Source organism: Felis catus, chromosome B2 (genome assembly GCF_018350175.1).
Source record: "Felis catus isolate Fca126 chromosome B2, F.catus_Fca126_mat1.0, whole genome shotgun sequence".
NCBI lineage: Eukaryota > Metazoa > Chordata > Mammalia > Carnivora > Felidae > Felis > Felis catus.
This window is the reverse complement of record NC_058372.1, coordinates 149,986,029-150,008,728: the sequence shown is the minus strand read 5'-3', so window position 1 is coordinate 150,008,728 and position 22,700 is coordinate 149,986,029. Positions and strand designations below refer to the sequence as shown.

The following is a 22,700-nucleotide window of genomic DNA, read 5'->3' as shown; positions in this document are numbered from 1 at the left end:
TAATTTCCAATATTCTGTTTTTAAATGTGGTTTCTGTGTATTTTTAAACCTGTGTTAAGAATTAAAAGTGGTCCTCTACTAGGAATAATGAAAAACATTTCATTTTGCCCTGACTTATCAATTTAAAGCTAATTTACCTATTCTATTAAAAACAAAAAAAGCAGTACTCAGGGATTACAAGCAATGCTAATCTACAGAGCGTGAGCGTCACGAGATAATCTAGGTGTTCATCACAGCGAGAACGGTTCCCTCCTCTCTCAGACCTCAGTGCAGAGGTTTCCGGTGGAGACGGACGTGATCTTAGCGGCTGCTCCAGGGGCGTACGCGCTTTTCCCTCCGGGACTGGGGGGCTGATCTGCGTTGGAAAGAGGCAGGGAAAAGAAAGGTGACTCCTGGGAGGACAACTCGACACAACGTCACTTAACGTCCTTTACGGGTGGTGAGCACGTGCCGGGCATCTTCCAACAGCCGGTGAGGAGTCAGCACAGAGACGAAAACTGGGGCACGGGAGACATCAGGGCTCCTCATACCCACTCCCCTCTCTCGAATAATCAGAGCCCAGGGCCAGAAAGTATTACCTACAGACTGGCGGCCGGCAAACCCTCCCGGCAACGGGACAGTCAGTCAGTATTTCAGGCTTTGCAAACCTCGTGAGTGTTGCGTTACCCTTCCACTGAGCCTCCTTCTTGTTAACAAGCCCTTAAAAGCATAAAACGTTCACCATCCCCTGCCGCGGACGTGGTCAACGTACCGCCCTAGAGCATCAGGGCAATCAAACGTTTTCGAACTTCGTTCTTATTACCTGTCGGAAGGACAGTGCTTGGGGTATCTCTCATGAAAAACACATCTCAGCCAGCATACGCAGGCAATGTCGTTCTGATAACTAAGAAAGCACAGGGTGCCCCCCCCCCCCCCGGCCTTTTCTGGCCGTGACCGTGCGTGTATCTGGACAAGAGCTAGCTCAAAGGCCAGGGAAGGAATGGCCACAGCGGTCCCTCTTACTTGCCACGTTGGGGCTGGAGCGGTGGTCAGCCCGGTTCTTCATCAGCCTGTCATCGCCAGGGAGCTTCTTCGGTTCGCTGTATTCTGCCCAAGGCAGCTGAGGGCTCTCGGGTGACCCGTTTTGAGCTGAATTGTTATAGAGCTCGAAACCTTCGCTCTTTGGTCGGGGTTTACCTGAGCCACGACGGTCTGAAACTGAAGTCAGAGTGCACTCAGGGTCTCTTCAATTGTTCAAGATTTTATTTTAAATACCCTAGTCTTCAAGAAAGATGAACCTACAAATATTTAAAATTTCAAAAGACCTTCTTCTTAGGTGAAGGAATAAGGTAGCTTTTAGTCTAGGAATCAAATCTTTCTAGAGAAGCTTAAAAGTGACATTTAGCTATTATTGATGGGAAAGGTGCTCTTTTAAAGCCGATTTTCTCAAAGTCCACCAAACACACTCCCCTCACTTTCTAAAACACACGCGAACTCTGTCAACCCCGGGGTGAGCTCTACTTCTGGCCTCGTCTCCCTGCATGGTCGCCCCGGCGTGTTCTCTGCTCGAACAGCTTCCCTCTGACCTGTAACTCACGGTTGGGTTTGCCTCTTGGAAGCGGCTGTAAGCTATGACATCAGGCACCAGCCTGGCATCGTGTCAGGAAAAAAGTAACGAAGGCCTCTGCTACAGCACATGGTTTTGTCAAGATGCGGTTTGTTCGTTTCAGCGAACAGTGGGTCTGGGTTCTCAGAAGCTTTCTTGTGTGTGTGTGTGACCCTTAGGTCGACCTCAGGCAGGTGCTGGCCTGGGAGGCTCCCAGATCACCGGCCAGTGGAGAAGAGAGCTCCATCGAGGCCAGACCTGGCAGCTGCACACAGTGAGCATGGTAAATGCAAAGTATATAATGATTTAAGAGACGATGTGAGTCCTAATGGGTTTTCTCCTGTGATTTCTGAACTGATCCTTTAAGAAAGCCCTAAACTTATATTGGTTTTATTCTGGGATTTTTTGACGTAGCTATAAAATCATGGTTCCCACCAACAAATCATCTTATGCGAACTGAGCTTTTAAATCTGAAGTGAACTACGTAGAACGGGATAATCACGTCCCGTCTCAGCGCACAAAGGACTGAAGTAACTGTTCACATACACGCACACGTACATTCTTCCAGTGGAGAATTCTACCTGTTCTTTGAAGACTTTACGTCCCTCACCACCTGCTTTACTACGGCCAAGTGCCGGGCCGGTGGAGACTCTCCAGCCGGCCCCACGGGAGGTGCCGGGGGGCAGGACCTTAGCGAACCCCCACACGGCCAGAAGGCCAGCGGGCCTACACTGGACACGGTCGTGAACGACTGATCTTGGCCATCTTGCAAGGGATCGCATCCCGAGCTTGTCTTTAAAATTGGGACAGCACTGCTCCATAGAGTTTTGTGACTGTCGAGAGAGGCCTTGACCGTAAAATGCCCGGCACGCGGTAAGCGATCAACACCAGGTGGCGACCGCGACAGCGGTCGTGGGCAGACGCGGCGTGCAAGGCTGCGCCGGGAGCGCTCACCTCTCTGCATCATCGGGGACGGCTGGTTGAGCAGGGTGGCCAGGCCGTGGTAGATCGCTCCTTGCTTGGCTACTTCCAGTGTCACCACGGAACTGGTCCTTGTCATGAGTTCTGCTGCCCTAGGAAGAGAGAACAGCACTAGTAGGGGAAAGGAGAGCAGTGCCCGCTCCTCACGATGGCCGCCTGGGACCGCAGTAGCCGCACGCCGTGCGGCCTCACCCGCTATTCTGAGCAGCAGCTTTGGACCTCTGCGCAGGCTCCCGGCTGCCGGCTCCCTTCCTCAGAAACCAAGAACTATTCTATCAAGAACAGTGCAAGGACTTTCAGGAATCCTCAGGATGTGCTAAGAATAGGCTTTTTTAAGCTTCAAAGAAACTGCTCCAGACCAAAATACACACTCTAACATGCTAACAAGAGAGGGGTCATATACACGGAGTTTATATTTAAAACTGTGAAGATTGGGGCTGCCTGGGTGGCTCAGTCGGTTAAGCGGCCGACTTCGGCTCAGGTCACGATCTCACGGTTAGTGAGTTCGAGCCCCGCGTCGGGCTCTGTGCTGACAGCTCAGAGCCTGGACCCTGTTTCGGATTCTGTGTCTCCCTCTCCCTGACCCTCCCCCGTTCATGCTCCGTCTCTGTCTCAAAAATAAATAAACGTTAAAAAAAAAAAAAATTTTTTTTTAAAGTGAAGATTAAGGGCAGATCTTTCTAGCATTACTTTTTGTCTTCTAAATCTAAATTTACTGTGAAACATCCTGAAAATGCCAACCTTAAACAAATACATAAACGATACCTTTCTTGAGAGAGTCCTACCAGACTTCGTCCATCCACACTGAGGAGCTGGTCACCTGCGGCTAGGCGTCCATCCTGCGTGCCCGAAAGGTACGTGTGTTGGGCGGGAGGGACGGCAAAGGGCAAGAGGAGGAAGAGGAAAGTCAGCGGTAAGTATGCTCACGTTGGTCTTTTCAGCAAACACCACACTTAGCATTTTATAACAGAAAGTATCACTGAAGTACCTCAGGTCGTTTGCTAAATGTGACACGCGGTGAACTTACAACGGGAGAAATCATACTAACCACATCTGCAGCACCTCCTTTTACGACAGACTTGACATAGATTCCAAGTTTATCTTGACCAGCACCCTAGGCAAAAATAGGGTAAGAAACATGGCATTGAAAACACGTGGTGAAATAAAAACAGAACAAAAATAAAATAAAACAGGTACAGAGTGGTAACACAAGTCCCGGTTCTTGCTTCTACACGAAAATTGGCACTAAATTAACACTCTACGTGGTAAACATAAAGGAACTGACAAGAAATGTACCTATTTTATGTTCCTAAATTCAGGAAAAGTACTCCTGCAAAGTAGATATTACTAACCCAGCTGATGAGGATACGAAGACACGCGATCCGAGTGCAGATTCCGGCTGAGCTCTGAGCAGCCCTAAGTGGGTGAGCTAATGCTACCCGGTGACACATACCGTTAGCCGCTTTGATACAAAAGCAATTTATCACAGCACTTTTATGCTCCTATATCCCATTATTTTTTCGAAATCTGTCGTTGAAAATTAAAACAAGAAAAACCTTCTTGCGGCAAGTAGGAGGGGGCTTTAGGCAGTGAGAAGATCACGTAGAAAATCTTCTGTACGACTCAATTGAAGGATCACGTATCGTAACTCTAGGTGAATCCTGGAGCCCCAGTCTACACAGAGGGCGCACCAGCCTTGCTTCATGTTACACCACGGGGGACTCGGGGGGAGGGGGGTGAGAACTTCCAATGTTGGCGTAGTAGAATCGCCAACATTCTACATGGACATTTATAACCACGACATAAAAATCAAACAGGGACAAGATATCGGAACGAACAAAGGAAGCAATCGTGCATGAACTCTCACTTGGATATTCCTGCCAATGTTCTACAACCGAGTACATGTTTCTTAGGTCACAGTAACCACGGCAGTTATGAAGTATCGTGTCATAAAAGCAAAACTATAAAAGGGATCACACAAAGCTGTAAAGACTGCGATTTCAATACACGACTTAACTGAAACAAAGGTCGAATACTCTGGAACTACGTAATTTCCCCCCAAAAGCCCTCCGTGTCTCCCTGCAGTTACAGGCAGGCTGGAGGAGGACGGTGTGGCTGCCGGGGCCCAAGGCCTCTCCCCCCGTGGTCCCCTTGGGGAAGCTCCAGCACGTATCACGCCCCGGTTCTGTGAGCCTAAAGCCATCTGTTGCGTGGCTCATTTTAAAAATGGCATAAAATGTCTCAATTTAACAAAACAACTCAATTTTGGGAAAGCTCCAGATTTCCCATGGCTCCATTATCTGGGAACTGGGCTGATAAAAGCCATGCACAAGGTATAAGCCCGGTGCCCTCTCTGGCAGCCCCCCACCCTCTGGCCTAGGTGTCCCCTAGGCCACCTGCCCCCCAGGAATCACCCAGCACTTTTAATACAACAGGACAACCAGGTGCAGCCTGTGACCTTTTCACCCCCCTCCGCCAACACCGAGGTAGTTTGCAAAGCTTTGTGCTTTTTGGTAAATCTGAAATTTCACAATAAAGAAAATATATGGCAGGCACTCGATAAATGGCAACGTTCTGAATTTTAGTGAGTCACTTAGCAAAAGAGCTTCACTCAGGCCAGTACTGGGTTTCCTTGAACTTGGGCAGCTAGCTCACACTGTGGGAAATTCCTTCTAGGACAGCCTCCTCCCTACCCCCATCCGTTATGCGGGGTGTTCCCTTGCGTGTGATCTGACGTTTTCAATACATTCGACGCTTTTATGTACTCTGCGACTGAGTGCTTAATTCCGCAACTCAGCTCTTTTAAGTGAGGATCTCGTTCACTCGACCCTCGCTCACTGAACGCTTATGCTGACTCAGGCTCTGGACGTGCGTCACCGAACGGAACGCACCCCCTGCCCTCACGAGGCTGTGTCCTACACTAGACTTTGCAGCTGCCTGGCAGGAACTCGGGGGAACCGAAAAGCTCCCTTCTCCCCTCCCACAAACGGGGCACGCTACTTCCTCACGGACAACACCTGAGGCCGGAATTTCTGTGAAAATAGGTTCTGAGGGCAGAGCTATTTTTTCCCTCCGCGCTCTGCCAGAGACGCAGGGCCTACGGCATTTCGGGGTGCCGGTTTCAGTGCGCGCGGGCACGGCCATCTTCACAAGCACGATCTGTCGGCAATGCGATACTGTCCTTGTAACGCAGACGATAACAATCGTTACTCTGTCGATTCTCAGCCTTTGGCTAAGATCAAGTGCAAATATTCAATTACTGCCATCTTTGAAAAGAAAACCGCTGAGCAGTAACACTGATAATATAGTATTTTTAGGAACAGGGATAGAAACGACAGAGTACCAAATATATACATTTTAAAACAATAAACGAAGACCCTCCTGCCCCGTTTCCGGCACATTTTCTAAGGTTCCTGTTAATGATGAAAACAGCCTCACTCACTTGGACACGGTGCGAGGACTCCATCCACAGTCACAACACAGAATAAGAGAAAACGGGGACTCCTGTCCGCTCGCCTCAGCCCAGAGCCCGCTCACACACCTGGGGCCGTTCTCGGTCTGGGGAGTCCCTCCTGCTCGGTCACCGTGAACCGCGGCTTCCCTGTGGGATCGCTTCGTGCTCTCACCCCCCGCCCCTCACTTCACACCGCGGGGAGCCACGAGGCTGTTCCACGGCCACCGTGCGTCCTAAACAACTCACACACGCTTGAATCTGGCGGAGTCCGCGTGAACCGCAAGTAACGTTTAAGAAGGCCGAAACCCGCAGCGCCTCCAGGCATTTACCGCCCACGTGCAAGGACACTCACGCGGTCGCAGTGTAAATATCCCAGGGAGACACTGGGCAGCATCGTGGCCTCACTCTCTCAACAGTCCCGGCGAGCCCCCGCCCCGTGACTGGCCTGCCTGGCGCGGGAGACCCTTCTGGAAGCACGCCCGTCCGGGCTCCTGACCAGAGGCCAGCTGACAAGCGCCACACCCCCAGAACCCGGTTCGAGTCCTCGCCCCTGCAGCACACCGTGCCTCATCCCCCCGCCCCCCACCCCTGTTCCATCCTGTTTCCACGTTCCTGCCTTTGTTCGTACTTGCCACACGCCAGTCTGATGCATCGTGTCTGCCAAAGCACCGTCGTCATTCGACCCCGGGCTCACCTGCCCCCGCACGCCGGCCCGTCCACCTTCCCCACGACAGGCCAGACACAGTCCGTCCCTCCCTGACGCTGCTCCGGCGACACGACAGTGTGGACGGCTCTCCCCCCGGCCCCTTCCCCGGCCGCTGCCCGATGCGCCCAGAGTGTGCTCACTCCTTACTGGGACGCAGCCCAGAATCTTACCGACGGGATCTGCTGGTAGGTTAGGAAGCGGCTCGTGTGGCCATCATACACTGAGCTGGTAACAGAACACTGGTAACGCTGTAAAATTACTAGTTTATAAAGTTACAAACCCTCAGCATTTCTGACCACGGCGCCAAACGTGCCGTTTCGGGAAGAAGCACGCACATCCGTTACCGTCAGGTAATGGATGACAAGAAAGGCACAGTATTTGAGAAGTGGCATTTTCTTACACGATGGGAATTTGCCTACATTCTAAGCTATAATCACATCTTTTAATTCCAAGTTCAACGTATCAGTGTGTCTGCTAGTTAGAAAAGGTGCTCATAGGGGCGCCTGGGTGGCGCAGTCGGTTAAGCGTCCGACTTCAGCCAGGTCACGATCTCGCGGTCCGTGAGTTCGAGCCCCGCGTCAGGCTCTGGGCTGATGGCTCGGAGCCTGGAGCCTGTTTCCGATTCTGTGTCTCCCTCTCTCTCTGCCCCTCCCCCATTCATGCTCTGTCTCTCTCTGTCCCAAAAATAAATAAAAAACGTTGGAAAAAAAAAATTTAAAAAAAAAAAAAGAAAAAAAAAAAGAAAAGGTGCTCATCTGAGGAATCATGAGACAATGATTCTAAGAGACCTCAATTCAGAAGGTCCATTTAAGGCTGGTCATAAAAATGGACTTTAATTAAGTCAGTATTAAAAAAACGTACTCTTGGGGGAGGGTGCTACACAAGAATCTGGATCTGGAATATTCTAAAGAGGTATCCACACTTCGGTTGGCATTTGAATCTTCTCACTAACGTAGCCTCAACCTCGTACTACTTACCTAGAAGAATTCTTTACCGCAAGACCACACTGCCTACATTTTTCCCACGGCCGTGTTCTACACATTCTCTTCCGCAGACCCACTCCCTTCCCTGCTTCTATCTGGCTCCTCCCACCTCCGCTTATTTGAATCCTATCTATGCTTCACATGCAGCCCAGTTACAAAGTGGCCATAAAAAATTGAGAGTCGCATACTGCCACAGGGAGAAATGACCAGTTCCACTGGCGACTCTTCTAGAAAACAAAATTACAGACGAGTACCCAGAAGTGAAAGAACTCTGAGGAATTTCTAACTACACATACATACATATATGTGTGTACGTTTATATAAGATCAAGATGGGTAGTTACTTTAGACCCAAAACAGTCTGTGACCCACTCTGAGGTGGCCCAGTGTCTCCCCATGTGGCCACAACAGCCCTGGCCTGGAATGTCCGCCTTGCCAGGTGGGCGGGGGCGGGGGGGGGCAAGCGGGTGCTGCTTTGCCCTGCTAATGCCACTCTTACTGGGAACAAGTCAGCTCTCGGGAGGCCCCAAGGCAGGCTCACCATCTATCTGGCTGTAGCAATTCCACAACTTTATGGAGCTCTCACTACCTGCCCGCCTCATGCGAAAAAAAGAACGTTACAGACAATAAAAGTTGTATGAAACAAAATTTATTGCAGAAGCATTAAGCCGCTTGACTTCTGTCTTATTTCTGAACAATCATATGCACACTGACCTAGCCCAAGAAGACTGAGCTCTCAGGCAAGTCCCCCCACCGCCTCCTGCCTTTTCCAATTAAGAAAGGAAAACGGGGCCTGGAAGGTGTTTGCTGCTACGAACTGGTGTGACACACGTGTCACTAAGGGAACGTAACGCGCAAACATTAACCAAAGCCAATTACAGGAATACAAAGAAACAGTTTTTTTTTAAATTTTTTTTTTCAACTTTTATTTATTTTTTTGGGACAGAGAGAGACAGAGCATGAACAGGGGAGGGGCAGAGAGAGAGGGAGACACAGAATCGGAAGCAGGCTCCAGGCTCTGAGCCATCAGCCCAGAGCCTGACGCAGGGCTCGAACTCACAGACCGTGAGATCGTGACCTGGCTGAAGTCGGACGCTTAACCGACTGCGCCACCCAGGCGCCCCACAAAGAAACAGTTTTGCCAGTGCTGGGGAAATGGAATTAGACACTATACAGCGTGCTGATATGGCCGCCACAGGCCACACGTGGCTAGTCCGAACTGAAATGTGTATTACATATAAAATATACCCAGACACGAAGAGTTTTGTACGGAAAAAAGAATCTAAGGTATCTCATTAATGACTTCTATTCACTACGTGTTGGAATCGTAACATTTTGGATATGTTATGTAAAACAAAACACATTAAAATTAATTTCACAGTTGCTTTTTTTTTTTTTTTTTTTTTTTTTTTTAGTGTAGCTAATAGAACATTTAAAATTAGGGTGATGGCCACTGAGGAGCGCACCTGACGGGATAAGCACCGGGTATTGTATGGAAACCAAATTGACAATAAATTTCATGTTAAAAAAAAAAAAAATTAAAATTACCTACGTGGCTCACATGTTCTATTGGGCAACACTACTCTAAAACTATTTTTTTATGGCATATATATTATTAGTAACCACAAGCACTAGCAATAAATTTGTAGTTATGCAGACAACTGGCTAAAAATAAGATTTTTACAATATCAAATCTATTATAGGTAACATTATACATCCTGATTTCCAACCATGGGAAGAATAACCACAAACATTAAAATGTAAAGGCCAGGGGCATCTGGGTGGTTCAGTCAGTTAAGCATCCGACTTCGACTCAGGTCGTGATCTCACGGTCCGTGAGTTCAAGCCCAGCATCGGGCCCTGTGCTGACACTTAGAGCTGCTTCGGATTCTGTGTCTCCCTCTCTCTCTGCCCCTCCCCAACTCACACTCTGTCTGTCTCTCTAAAAAATAAACATTAAAAAACAATTTTTTTAAAAGGGTCTTCTGGAAAGCAGTTATCTATTCCAAAGGCGTCAGGAATTATGAATTCCACGAGATCCAATTTTGGAATGAATGGAAGTACTGAGAAGTAATCTGTTGCTCTCAGAAGCACATTTCCCCTTCCAGAGACACGGGAGGGAGTGAGGCGGCACAGCGCCTGGGTGCTCCGTCTGGCCTCTGCCCTGCAGCCCCACCTGGCACTGCAGACAGGTAACTGAATGTGCACCCGCGGAGTCATGCCCGAGAGCAGCAAAGAGCTAGAGGCCCCGTCCTCGGAGAAGCAGCGGAGATGACCTCACTCCCGTGTGATCTGAGCACCTACGCTTTTCGGGTGCACCCCGAGTCTGCCTCTTTTTCTTGTAGAATGGAAGGAAGGGGCTGGAGAGGGAGGGGGGACTCCCGAGGAAGAGGAGGGCAGGGTGGAAGGAGGAGAGGCGACACAGGAGTGTCCTGGGACTCACTCGCGGAAAAGGGCAGAAGAGGAACGGCAGGGAGCTAACAAAAAGGCTCCCAAAGAGAACGACGGAGGCAGGAACGACGACCCCCCCAGAACCGGACAGGACGGGCGCCCACGGGTCAGCAGCTTACGTGTCGGAAGAGAAGAGGCCGCAGGGAAGAGGCTGATGTGGGTCCGGCCAGCACACCTTCGGGAAGGCCCAGGGTGAGGCCCTCTCACCTCAGGCACAGAAACTCGGTTGGAGGAGCCCACGCCTCAAACGCTCAGTGGCAACCCGAGCGTGTGGGGGGTATGATATGAGTAACAGCATAAAAACATCATCACATCGCAATCCAAAAACAAAACAAAACAAAACAAAACAAAACAAAACAAAACAAAACAAAACAAAGCCAGGCTGCAGCAGAGGAAGGAAGGCATGCCGGTGTGGACTCAAGCCTATTGTTCCCAGAAATGGAGACGCAGTCTGGGCTCTCTGCTGAAGGTTCTAGAACAATAGTGGGCCGAGAGGACCCCAAGAGCCCAGAGGGCCTGAAAACTCATTAGGACGTTCCGTAGGACGCTCTGCCCACACACTCCTTTCTCAGTGGCTGAAGCTGCTTTTTTCTCATCAGACAAGGAGTTCTGATTCATAAACTATTAAAATTCAGACTAGGGTTTTAAAAACACTGCAAAGTTCTCTCTTCTCGGTGGGAATTACCTTAATTCCGAAATGATCAGTTTTAAAACTCGTGCCCGACACAGCCTCAAGTACGTGGCTGGGTGCTCGGTGCTCCCCACCAGGTTTGGCAGCAAAGACGTGTCTACACTTGGTCTGTCACGCCAGGCTCCAGACCCAGCGTGTTTGCTGCTTACCCTCTCTCTGCACAGAAGACCAAAGGAACATATCACATCTACTCTCTCCCTCTTTACCAAATGAAGAAATGAACTAAACAGGAGATTCCTAGGTGGGCCCTCCCGATGGGCTGCACGAGGTCCTTGGATCCCCAAAAACTGTGCAAAATGTGGTGTGTACGTGGGTGCACCAGGGCAAAGGCGCAGGGCTCCCCCCGAGGCCCTTCAGGTGGCCTGGGGACGAAAGCGGTGAGGCCAGTAGGCGAGCTCCTTGCGTCTGTATACCCCTCGTGCAGGGGGGCGTCCGGACTCCCAAGCCTTGGCTGAGAGCACGTGGGCGAGGCTGGGGCAGTGTGAACCTTCCTCCCACCCGGCTCTGCATCCTGTGGGCCACACACACACAGCCCTGCGCACCCGGTGTCCTGCCATGTGAAACGGTTCTGCTTTAGAGTATTAACATTTCGTGTTCCTACTATGTTAATGCTGTAATAGAATCCACTAATTCTGTCGATCCAAGATAGGAGCACTTAGACCGTTATTATAAAATAGGTAAAAAAGGTATTCTTGTACATGATTTACTCTTTCGCTTTTAGAACAAAAATATAAAATATTACTTCCAAATTCATGAACAGCAGCCACGCAGGGCACTGGTCATTTCATGTAACTTAACAGAAAATTATTTCTGGCATTTCCATGGAAGAAACTCCGCAGTCACGCTGCATACTTTGAGACTGACTTTAACAAGGAACCAAGAAATTCCTGACTTCATTTCTTTGATTAAGTCTCTCCCACGTGGTCACACTAAGGACATGAAAGAACATAGGAATGAAGGTCTCAAATTCTTCAAAGGACTAAATTGTAGTTCATAGCAGAATTCATTCTTCTAACAGTGAGGTGATATATTAATAAACATTGTTTTCACCTTCTTCTTTAAGACATAGTAATTTTGTGTTTTAAGCTAATTAAATAAGATTTTAAAACTTAAAATCCGTGTGTGTAGGTATATCGTCTAAAAGCATACAACACCTTTAAAACACTATTCGATTAATCATTTTTAAATAAAATAAGATATCCTATGTACCTTTAAAACTGTCATTTTTATGTTCACTTTTAGCAAACGTGGGTTTCAGAAAAAGCCTCCAGTAAAAACCACCTACTGTGGCCAAAAGAAGTTACACAGTAGATCCTCTTGTAACGTCCTCAGCAAATTACACAGCAGCAGCTTGCCATTATTTCAAGCAATTTTCACCATATTACAATCAGAATTAAATTTATATGGGTTTTTTTCTGGTATAAAAAGCACATAGAAACCTTGTATTTCTATGAACCTTAAGAATTTGCAACATTAAAATACAGAGCAACAAACCTCTGGGTGTGTAATTACAAGCTACGTTCACTGGTTGCCTCACGAGCAAGTTAATTATTGGCAGGTTTAAACAAGTTACAATGGAAGAAAACGCATTCTTGGAAGCATCACAGGTAAGACCTTGCACAAGAACATCCAATTCCACAACTGCACCCTGGAGAAACTCACCACCGATCCTGCTCTTCCGACAACAGAGAACCACATTCTGATCTCAGGACTACAGCAACTTCTCCAACAGAAGAAAGACACAACCGTCTGCTCCACTCCGCTTTCAACAGCAACCAACCCAGCTGGTCTTTCGAGACCCGGATCAGCACAGTTCTGAGCTGGACGTTAGGACACCGTATGGCATTTATCAACACGGACTGGAGCCAATGCCACATTCAGACTCTTACGTAACCAGTCAGCTCTGATTTTCGTTCACTTTGTACTTTATTAAACTTTAAAAAGAGCTAGAAAAATAAAGAGGGGATTGTTTGCATTTTACAAAATCCAAATTAAACAGGAAGCATCGTGCTGTCCCCCAGATGAGTAAGAAGGAGCACACCAAACTTCCCCAAAAGCAACGTTTGAAAGAAGTAAACTGCACACACATACTGTCCCAATCATCTGGATTTCATAAAACTGAACCACAATGTGGAAGGGGCGTCGGGGAGCTGAACATCAAAACATCGTCCAGGCTCACAGCAGCTAGCCACACGCTAATTAGGGAAAAAATCAAAAAAAGACTGGGCCAGATACAAAGACCACAACAGCTTGCAGAGAAAACAAAATACACAGACACAAGTAAGAATTACTGGGGTAAAGCTAACCGGGGGGGCCCACAGGCCCTCGAGTGCAGAACGCAGAGCCGCAACGAGAGAACAAAATGACAGACGGCAGCACTGGGTCAGATCTCTCCCGTGGCTCCTCTCGCTCGGTGCTGGCCTGCCTTGCACTTAAGATACATTCCTGAAATCTCGAAAACAGATCCGCTGGACCGCTGTAATTTACGCAGACCTGTGCCATGTGTCAGCGGCACCGTGGCACTTCAGCAAAGCCTGTAAACTCAATGACTCGTGATTTCTGTTGCCGAGCCTTCCTTTCCAAGTGAAGGCATTACGAAGAAGCTGGAGCAGGCAATCGGGCGTGCCTGGGATCCTCGAGGCTGCCATCTCCTGGGACAAACAGGCGTCAAGGCCACGTTCCCGCCTCCTACGGCGGCACGCTGGCCAGTCAGCTGACCAGGCTCCCAGAGCTCCGTCCTCTAGAGCGTCTGCGAGCCGACGTCCACATCGCTCTCTGGCTCCGGGTGTGTCCCCTACGCCCACATGCGACCAGCTGCTACACGGTATGCTCACTCGCCCAGCCTCACGGGCACCCCCGACCTCTAACCTACCACCTTCGGGGCCGAACACCTGGCTCTCTCCCCACACCCCCACCCCCAGCTCAATGGCTGAGGGCGAGCCACGGGGCGGCCAGGGCGTCTCCCTTTCACCCGCGAGAGCCGATGCATCAATCACAGGGACAGCTGTCATTTAACAAGTCCTAGCACCTGTGACGCACTAGAGACACCATCCCTTTAGCACTGACCGAGACCAAGTGCCTGACCCCGTCTAGTGAACGTCCCACTGCTCCCCACCAACACGTGCCCCGGGCTGGCCGGCCGCCGTCCCCGCTGCCACCTCCCCTCTGGAAAACCAGTAACAGACTCCTTACTCCTAGCTGTTTCGGCGGCACCTCTGGGCCCCTGGAACCCGCGCTCCGTAGAGAGCCGTACCCTGTTCACGTTCCACCTTTCTCCGAACCCCTTCGAATGGCGACTTCTTTTCCCTGTGACAAGACACACAACTCCATCAAGACCTCGGGGGCTTTCTAAGTGTCAGTGGGACACAGCCCCACTCCCCCACCGACCACCACCCCACGCCAGCTCTTCCGCCCTGACAGGACCTCCACGGCTGCGGCACAGGCCACGCGGCCCACACGCCGTAGCACCCGCGGGGGGACGACTCTGCTCTGCAAGAAGCGGCCTCACCTCCCCTGCCCCGGGTCCACCTCGGAAGGCGTGCCCCCCTCACTGTGCCCCGGCCACACGGCCGCGCCTCCGCTCGCCGCCTCCCACCTGACCAGCACCTGCTCACCCTGGAGGCTGCAGCTCAGTAGGCGCTTCCTCAGGGAGGCCGTCCTCGACCTCTACTCTGCACTGGTGTTTAGACAGTCCGTAAGCACCCTTGGATCAATACCGACCTCTGATGCCATCCGCTCACTTGTATTGTTTTGCCTCATCCCTCAAGTGATCGAGGGATCACTGATACAGGCTCGGTGGGAGAAGAAAATAGAGCCAGGAGCACGCTCCCCTTTATTAAATCTATTTTATAATCTGATGGATAAACCACCTTAGCGTTAAATCTGGAATCCTTTCGAGAAACTATTACTTTTCTTCTAGTTCTAAATTTATACTTTCACTGTGGAAAGTATTTAAAAAGACCAGAAACAAGAAGAGTGTTGAAATGCTAGGAATGCTGGAGAGAATGCCACCTTCCCAGTTTTGGAAAGGACCCCCCACCCCCACCGCCTGCCGAGTGAGGCGCTCTGCTTTCTGGCCCTGCTCCCAGAGGAGGGGACGCCTGTGGCTGTGGCAGGGGGAGAGGAAGGGGAAGAGAGTAGGTTTATTTCAGAAACCGGGTATCAGCCGGTCTGCTACAGATGTGGCCCCGGCCACGCTCTCCTTGCTGGCTGTGGGTGGTAAAAAGGTTGATCTTTGATTTCCACCTAGCTTCTGTGTTCTTCCTATTCCCCAAGAAGCCCCAATTCTAGAATCCTATGTCCCAGTTAGAAATACTAACACTGGTATTTTCCATCTACAAATCTCTCTTTTTTAAACGTCTTAGTACAGAAAATACCAACAACAAAAACCTAGAGTTCTAAAGATGAAAACGTGAAAATTACACTCTGTTTTCACACAAGAGGCATTCGACATTCTCTCTTGGAACAAATGTTACCCTAACAACTAACTACCGCTTTCTTACGAAGCTTCTTCCAATACTGGCGAAAATAACAAAAGACCTCATCTTAAGATTACTACTTACCTACCCCAAAGCTAAGTCCTGCATATTCCAAACTACGTGAGGCTAATGGGACTCAGTCACTGTGCTACGCTGGTTTCTTACCACAAATGCTTTTGTAACATCAAGGATTCCAGAGTCGTTTCTATTTTTACAGCAAAAGCACTTTGTACTGACTACGCGGAGAGAACAGCGTTTTGCCGTGCTTCCTCGCATGAACGTGAACACACACAGAACGCACAGGCGCTCGGCAGAGGCGGCCAAGTGCAGGGGGCCACCAAGAAGACACGAGTGCAGCTGTGTGGCCAGCAGCCACGACAGTGGGCGCGGGCCGGGTGCAAGCAGCCGTCGGCACTGGTCCCGGCTCGGCAGCTCCGCGCAGAGACCTCCTCACGGGGCCTCACCCGTGCCCCCAGTGCCTCACTGTGGTTCAGTCCTTTTGCCGCCCCGGTCTATTAAAGGGCTCCTCCTGACATTGAGAAGACCGTCCTCACTGCCTGCCGTCTGACCCTGAGCAGGAACCACTCCTTAGGGGAGAACCAGGGCGCCGGCACCCTCTCCCCGTCCCCTCACCCGCAGGTGCAGGTAAGCGACGAGAGGCACGACTGGGGCTTCGATGTGTCTCCCTGTCCTAACCACGCAAGAACGGGGGCTGGGGGCCAGCCAGGGAGAGGGCCGGGGGTGCCCGAGGCGGCCTCCCTGTGTAGATGATGCCCGTCCTGTCCACATGGCAGGGTGCCAGAGAGAGAGGATCAAAGCCACTTACACGTCAGACAGACTTAAATCTTCAGCAAACAGGTAGTTCTGTACTGGAAGATAATTTTTTAAGCCGGAAAAGATGGAGTCGCTGATAAATGGTAGCTCCTATCACCCCACAAATGAGTGTTTCAAATCCCAAGAGGAATATTTGAAAGAGGATTTATACACACCCCAGAAAATATAAAAGTTAAAGGTTTCCGGTGTATCTGATTGCTGCAAGGTAATTTTTTATCCTAACACTTTTTTTCCCTCAAAATGGGCATCTGATTCAGTTGGGCAGCAAAGACAAAACAGTCCACATCTAAGGGTGACCCCATGTAAGCCGGTGCTTCGGAACCAGACTGCTGTGCCCCACACAGCACCTTCCATGCACGCCCAGCGGGCAGGTGCTCGCCTCGGCCGGCTGACTGCCAGCTGGAATCCCCCCGTGGCCCCCCGTTCCCCTATCGGTCCTTACACCACAGCCCTGCGCGACACGGCATCCTGAGACGCCAGCTCCGTCACGTCCCTTTCATCTCATTGGGGACAAGACACAGTGCGGAGACCTCGCTCGTCAATCAAGAATCTCGACTCCCTGACTCCCAAAGCACGGGGCTCTCCCTGGCAGTGTGGGGGCAGGTCCCCAGCCCCCAGGCCCGGTTTGCTCCGTCCCTGCCTGTTCCCAGTGCGTCCCCTACTCCTCCCTTCCCGGTACTCGCTATGCGGCGGGAAGGCTTCCCTCCTGATGCCCCACGCGGGCAGCTGCACCTGCCGGAACGACGCGCAGCCCGGGCTGAGGACGCCCCCCACCCCTTCCCACCCGCCCCATAAGAGGGCACCTGGACACGGGAACCAGAAGTCTCTCATGTGCCTCTCGCCCCGCTCTGACCATGTGCGAGACCCATCTCCTATTTCAAACCCAGGAATCCCCCTCCTCCCACACCGGGGCTCTCTTGCCTGTCGCGGCACGTCACGTCTTGACTCAGTCTGCTCCTTGGGAGCACCGGCCGCCCCGCGTCGAGGTCGCACGCCCTCCAGCCCCGGCTTAAACTGAGAGCAGGCCAGCCCTCGGTTAAAGGAGCCTGAGCACGGCGGTCCTGGCCGCAGAAACAGCCCAGAAACAGGACCGTACACGCACCCGGCCCACGGGCGGGGAACGACGCCCCCGCGTCCCACCGTGGCCAACAGCTGATTCAAGGTCTCAGGAATGTGGTGTGCCAACTTGCACGGTGCCAACTCCGTCCTACCTTTGCTGCGACAATGCTGAGGCCCATTCCGTTTTGCTTTTTGAGAGTCACAGTGATTATTTCAGGTTCTTTCCGCAGAGGCTGAGCCTGAAGAATAAAAACAAAGGTGTGTCTTACGGCTGAAACGAAGCGTTTCTAGACTCGCCACCTCCTGACCTACGCAGTGATCCTACGCACCAGGGCGCACAGGACAGAGGCAGGGGGCAGGGAACGGGAAGAAGACCAGTCAAGGGGTACAGATACCCTTCGTGCGTGAAGCCAGTACAATAAGTGTCCATATTCGTGTCAATACCTTGAAGATGAATCTAGTCACACATGCTACTTAAACGTGTTTCGAGAGCCTAATTTCTCCAACAAAACTAAACTTCCATCACTACCAGATTAGAAAAACGCAACCATAGAGACAATACCAAGTTTTCACTTTATTACCTTGCAAAGTAAACTACTAGGTGTTTTTTAAAGAAGCAATTTAGACTCCTTTTACACCATCTATGGGGAGGTCAGCAAACAACCGCTGCCACCAAGCGTCCCCGTCTCTCGGGAAGATACGGCTGTCATTTTATCTTAGCAAACACACAACCACCACACAATGCCGCGGCAGTGCCCACAGTGCTGGGTCACTACGTTGGGTAACAGACCCGAAGGAGCTAAGTCGCGGCTCGGTGAGACACGCGGATCATTTCAAGATCCGTAACTGAAGGAGAACGGGGAATTACCCACTGCAGTTACGTCATACACAAGTCGCACCTCGCACGGAGGATAAACAGAGCTGAAGAAGAAAATCACCAGCGCATACACACTAAGGGAGAATTTAATCAATTAAGAGCACTAAGTACAAAGGCACACTGCCAACAAGTGGTAATTACATATGGCTTCTAATTTAGGACCAAGGTCAGTGAGAGAGAGTAGTTTAAGGAAAATAAACAATGGGTGACGTTACAATTTTTTTTTTTAGATTAAGACCTGGAATCTCCCGAGGGGTCTTGGAACAAACTAGAAAGATGAGGAATCCCTGATCTCATCTACCAAGGTACTTCTTTCCTGTAAAATCTGGGAACTGTAACTGCTGTTGCGTGGGACTCGGCCACCAGCTAGCAGGGTGGACGCGAGTATGAGAAGCACGTGCGTGGTGCCAGCAGTTAGTGCCTATCCGGGCGACTATCTGGCCTAACCGGGCGACTATCAACTAAGTCAGGTGCTGGACATACGCACTCAAATCTGAAGTAGGCTACTATGCCATGATAAAAAGTCCCTTTGAATTCAATACACAAAATACATAAAACGCTATCTTACGTTAAGTATTACCACCTTACAGAAATCTATGTTTTCTTAGAAATTATATATAAAATGGGCAAAACGTTTGGACTGACTACTGATTAATAACTGGGATAGTATAATGAAGTCCCGTGGCTGTTTTCGCACGGCAGAATCTCTAAATCTTGGCTCGGGCACACAGGGCCCACCCCATGCCTTCTGGGGACAGGCGGGCAGTGAATAAATGGCCACATCTCATCACAGGTAATGTACTCGCGCCCTACCCACAGGAATCTTGACAGAGTATGGTTACGTTTGTTGTTCCTTTGAACCCTGAAGTGGTTTAAAAGATGAAAATGGCAATTATAGCAAGATATTTAAACGGAGCAACTCAACAAAAGTTCAAGGAGGAAAGATTTCATTTGTTTCTATTTTTTCTGCACTCGTATGTTAATGAAAGACATGTCAGTACATGTCACGTTCTCAGGCATGGAAAAACATTCTTTGTTGTCTAAAACTCCTCGTAGGGAGCAAAGGAGAATCTTCCATAAAATGTATGAAGCTAACAAATATGGGGATTGACTACTCTTTCAAAAGATACAAAATGTTAAGTGATGTGATACAAACTTAATACAGGGTAGAACCAACTATAAGGAGAAAATATTTCTACCAAAGAAAAATATTCCCTAATAAAATTCATTAAGGCTATTGTATTAATATGTGTTTAAAAACACGTATTAACAATAAGACTGGTATAGCTGTGAGCAGAAATATTTTTTAATTTTAAAAGTATCATTTGTTTATGGAAAAAAGTGTATAAACATGGCATGGGAAAAATATACATAAATCATAGTTTCAGATTTTTAAATAAAATTGGTACTTAAAGGTGTTTTTTAGGGCCCCCTGACTGGCTCAGTTGGTGGAACGTGTGACTCTTGATCTTGGGGTGGTGAGTTCAAGCTCCACATTGGGTGTAGAGAGTACTTAAAAATAAAATCTTAAAAAAAAATGATTAAAAAAATTTTTTTTATCACAACAACACTCTCTACAATCAAGGAACGGGTATGCATTCCATTTTCGAATCATAAGGAATACACGTCGGTCTCTATCCCGCCGATCAATCACCCTTCACAATACTTGCCAGCTCTGTGTTCTCACGCAGAAGATGGCTCTCATAATCTGCACCTTCAAAATATATCGTCCAAGTACCTGGTGAACGTGCATGAGGAATTAACCTGCAAAACCCTAAGGAGAAAACAAGCAAATTATATAACTGAAAAGTAAAGCATGTCAAAACAATCTTCGAGGGGCACCTGGGTGGCTCAGTTGGTTAAGTCCAACTTCAGCTCAGGTCATGATCTCGTGATCTGTAAGTTCGAGCCCCGCGTTGGGCTCTGTGCTCACAGCTCAGAGTCTGGAACCTGCTTCAGATTCTGTGTCTCACCCTCTCTCTCTGCCCCTCCCCTGCTCGCTCTCAAAAATAAACATTAAAAAAAAATTAAAGAAAAAACAAAAACAATCATCAAGAAGGGAAGCAACATTAAGCATCAAATACTTAGTATCTAGTAACAGCATTTACTTTTCTTACTCTACACCTTTATTCCCTCTCAAAATGGTCTTATCAGATAGTTAAAATCATTATTTTTGGGTCTAACGGATCAACATCAAGACGAAAAGTGAAACTGGTCTCCCCTCCTGCCCCCCCCCCCATTTATTTCCAAAGAACTTTTCTCCTTACTTCTTGGAGAAATGACTGAATTATGCTGTCCCTCCTTCCTTGCTGACCTGTGTGTGCTCCTGTGTGTGGGCGATGCCCTGCACAGCGGGACCAGGGACAATGCTAATGCAGGTGTTTGCCTGTAGTCAGGCGGTATGGTGATGGCCAGGGTGTCATGTGACCTGTGTGGTGGTTCTGCAGGAGGATGGGCCCCTACTCATTCATTACCCTTTGTCCCAATTTCCTTACTAGTTACCTAAAGCTCTTACAAATAAATCTTAGAATCATTTTGTAATGTTTTAAGGAAAATCTTTGGTATTCCCATCATGAACAAACGGTATCTTTACAAAAGTAAGCCTTTCAATTTATGTCATTCTTCATTGAGATCTTATTCTGTGTTTCCCAGAAATTTCTTGACAAAGTCGTATCACACAGGCCTTGCACAGTTCTTAAATTCTCTGCACGGCAGTCTCATTATTATCAGCAGTTAGCAGCTCTGAAGAGCACCCCCCCCCCCAAAACGTGTGCTCTTCAGCGGCCCTCCCGGCCCCAGAGCGCCCTGAGGACCCAGGACTGGGTAGAGTCCCAGTAGGTGCTGGCGGGCCCTCTCCCACACTAGGATTCCACCAGTAAGGAAAGTATGGCTATCTGGGGGCACTTAGGACATTTTTTTGCGGTAAAGGGAAAAGGAGACGTCACAATTACTTGGCTAAGATAAAGATATAAACGTATATAGTCTTTTGTTGTTAAATCACTGTTTCAATCCAGTTTCATTCAAATAAAACCTGCAACTTCTCTCTCTCCGGCTTTAGGGAATTGAAATACTCGTGTAATCGATTAGCACACTTTTGAAATTAACAGTTTTCATCATTTTCTTATTTTTTCAAACACCAGGGCTCCACAACAAGGCTGGGTCATACGTCAAGCAGACAGTTTCTGCTGCCTCAGCTTAAGGAACGCATCTCAGGTCAGGTGTGAGTCCGAGCTGGTTTTACAGCCTTCCCTCACAGAACTGCAGGATTCGACAAAACAAAAGGAATATACACTGGGAGGGCACAGTAGTTCTTTATTTGGCTTACAAAGAATTAAGCTTGAAGAATCAAAAACACTGATGTCATAAAAGAAAACACCCAGTTCTTTGTAAGTCTTTTAAAGGCATCTGTGTAATAGGCTGTGTTACCATCTAACACGTACGAAATGATGTGGGGATGCCAAGACCATGATGAAATATCACCTATGTCCTGAAATCAATCACGCAAGGGAGCCTCAGGGGAAGGCACGAGGTGCACTTCACCATCAAGGCAAGACCGGAGTCTTCCCAGCTTGGCAAACCTCTCTAGGGCACGTACCCCAACACTGACAGCCGTGCACACACCACAAATTACACGTACGCATCCGAAGAATGCTAGTAAATTAGTCTTCCCTCGTGCTCGTTCTCAAGGAATTAATGAGAAGCGGGGCCTGTTGAGCCCTGGGCGCCCAGCAGCCCGCCGCTAGGTGCCGAGGGGTACGCGGAGCCTGACCCTGGACGGACGTATTCACGCGCTTCGAGCGGTCTCACAAGAACCCTAACCAAGAGAACACAGAAGCCCTTGTGGCAAAGTGGCTTCAGTGCAAGGAGGAGGCTGAGTTTTCTTGACAAAGGGTTGCCTGATGCGGATTTAAAGTAACGAGCAGCAGCAGCAGCAGCAGGGAGCAAGGCTCAGGGGCGTCCGCGGGGCCGTACGACACGCGGTTCAACGCTGACAACGAGGTCGAGAACTAAGACCACGCGGAGGTGGCTTATCACGCTTGGCCACTGGTGTGCTTGATCCTGGAGGTGGCGGGGCCGAGCTGGGGGCAGGAGAGCCAGCAAGCCCAGCGCTGACGGGCCGGCCGGCCGCGGAGGGCCGCAGGGAGGAGGAGGTCTGGGAAGGCACCCGTCATCACCTCCCCGGGTGTGTGAGGTGCTGAGGAAACACGGCTGATGGGTGTGGTGCCAGAGACCAGCTCAGCCCCAGTCTGCCGGGACGTGGGGTCCCCCGACAGGAGCCGTGGCCCCGAGAGTCCCAATCTCGACCGCAGCTTTCTTAGACGCATGCTCGGGTCGGCTTTAGCTCAAGCGGTTACTTCGCGTGTGGTTACTTAGACGCATGCTGCGGCCCGGACCCCCTTCTTCCCTGCTCACACAGGCTCCGTGCCTGCCCCTTCATCCTTCCCACGAGGTTCCTTCAAGCGGCACAGGCCGCCTCGCCTCTGCCTCCCCGAGCCCACGGTCACCATCCCTGGGGGGGAGGGGGGGGCTCCAGCCACATTTGCTGGGGGATGTAGAAGCATATACCCCTTCCATTACAAGCAGCAGCCTTTGTGAAGTGAA

At 49.7% G+C, this 22,700-nt stretch overlaps 1 protein-coding gene across 19 annotated transcripts in view; it reads right to left on the bottom strand.

Moving 5' to 3' along the window:
• AFDN (afadin, adherens junction formation factor) overlaps positions 1 to 22,700 on the bottom strand; it is a 143,089-nt gene that overhangs the window by 21,951 nt on the left and 98,438 nt on the right. For all 19 annotated transcript variants that reach the window (XM_045058364.1, XM_023254578.2, XM_023254581.2 and 16 more), the window contains 7 exons: positions 19,769 to 19,872; positions 17,374 to 17,460; positions 3,615 to 3,680; positions 3,332 to 3,405; positions 2,540 to 2,658; positions 1,003 to 1,197; positions 264 to 355 (listed from right to left, as the gene is read on the bottom strand). In XM_045058364.1, the coding sequence (XP_044914299.1) occupies positions 264 to 355; positions 1,003 to 1,197; positions 2,540 to 2,658; positions 3,332 to 3,405; positions 3,615 to 3,680; positions 17,374 to 17,460; positions 19,769 to 19,872 (737 nt within the window). The remainder of the gene's footprint in view (positions 1 to 263; positions 356 to 1,002; positions 1,198 to 2,539; positions 2,659 to 3,331; positions 3,406 to 3,614; positions 3,681 to 17,373; positions 17,461 to 19,768; positions 19,873 to 22,700) is intronic.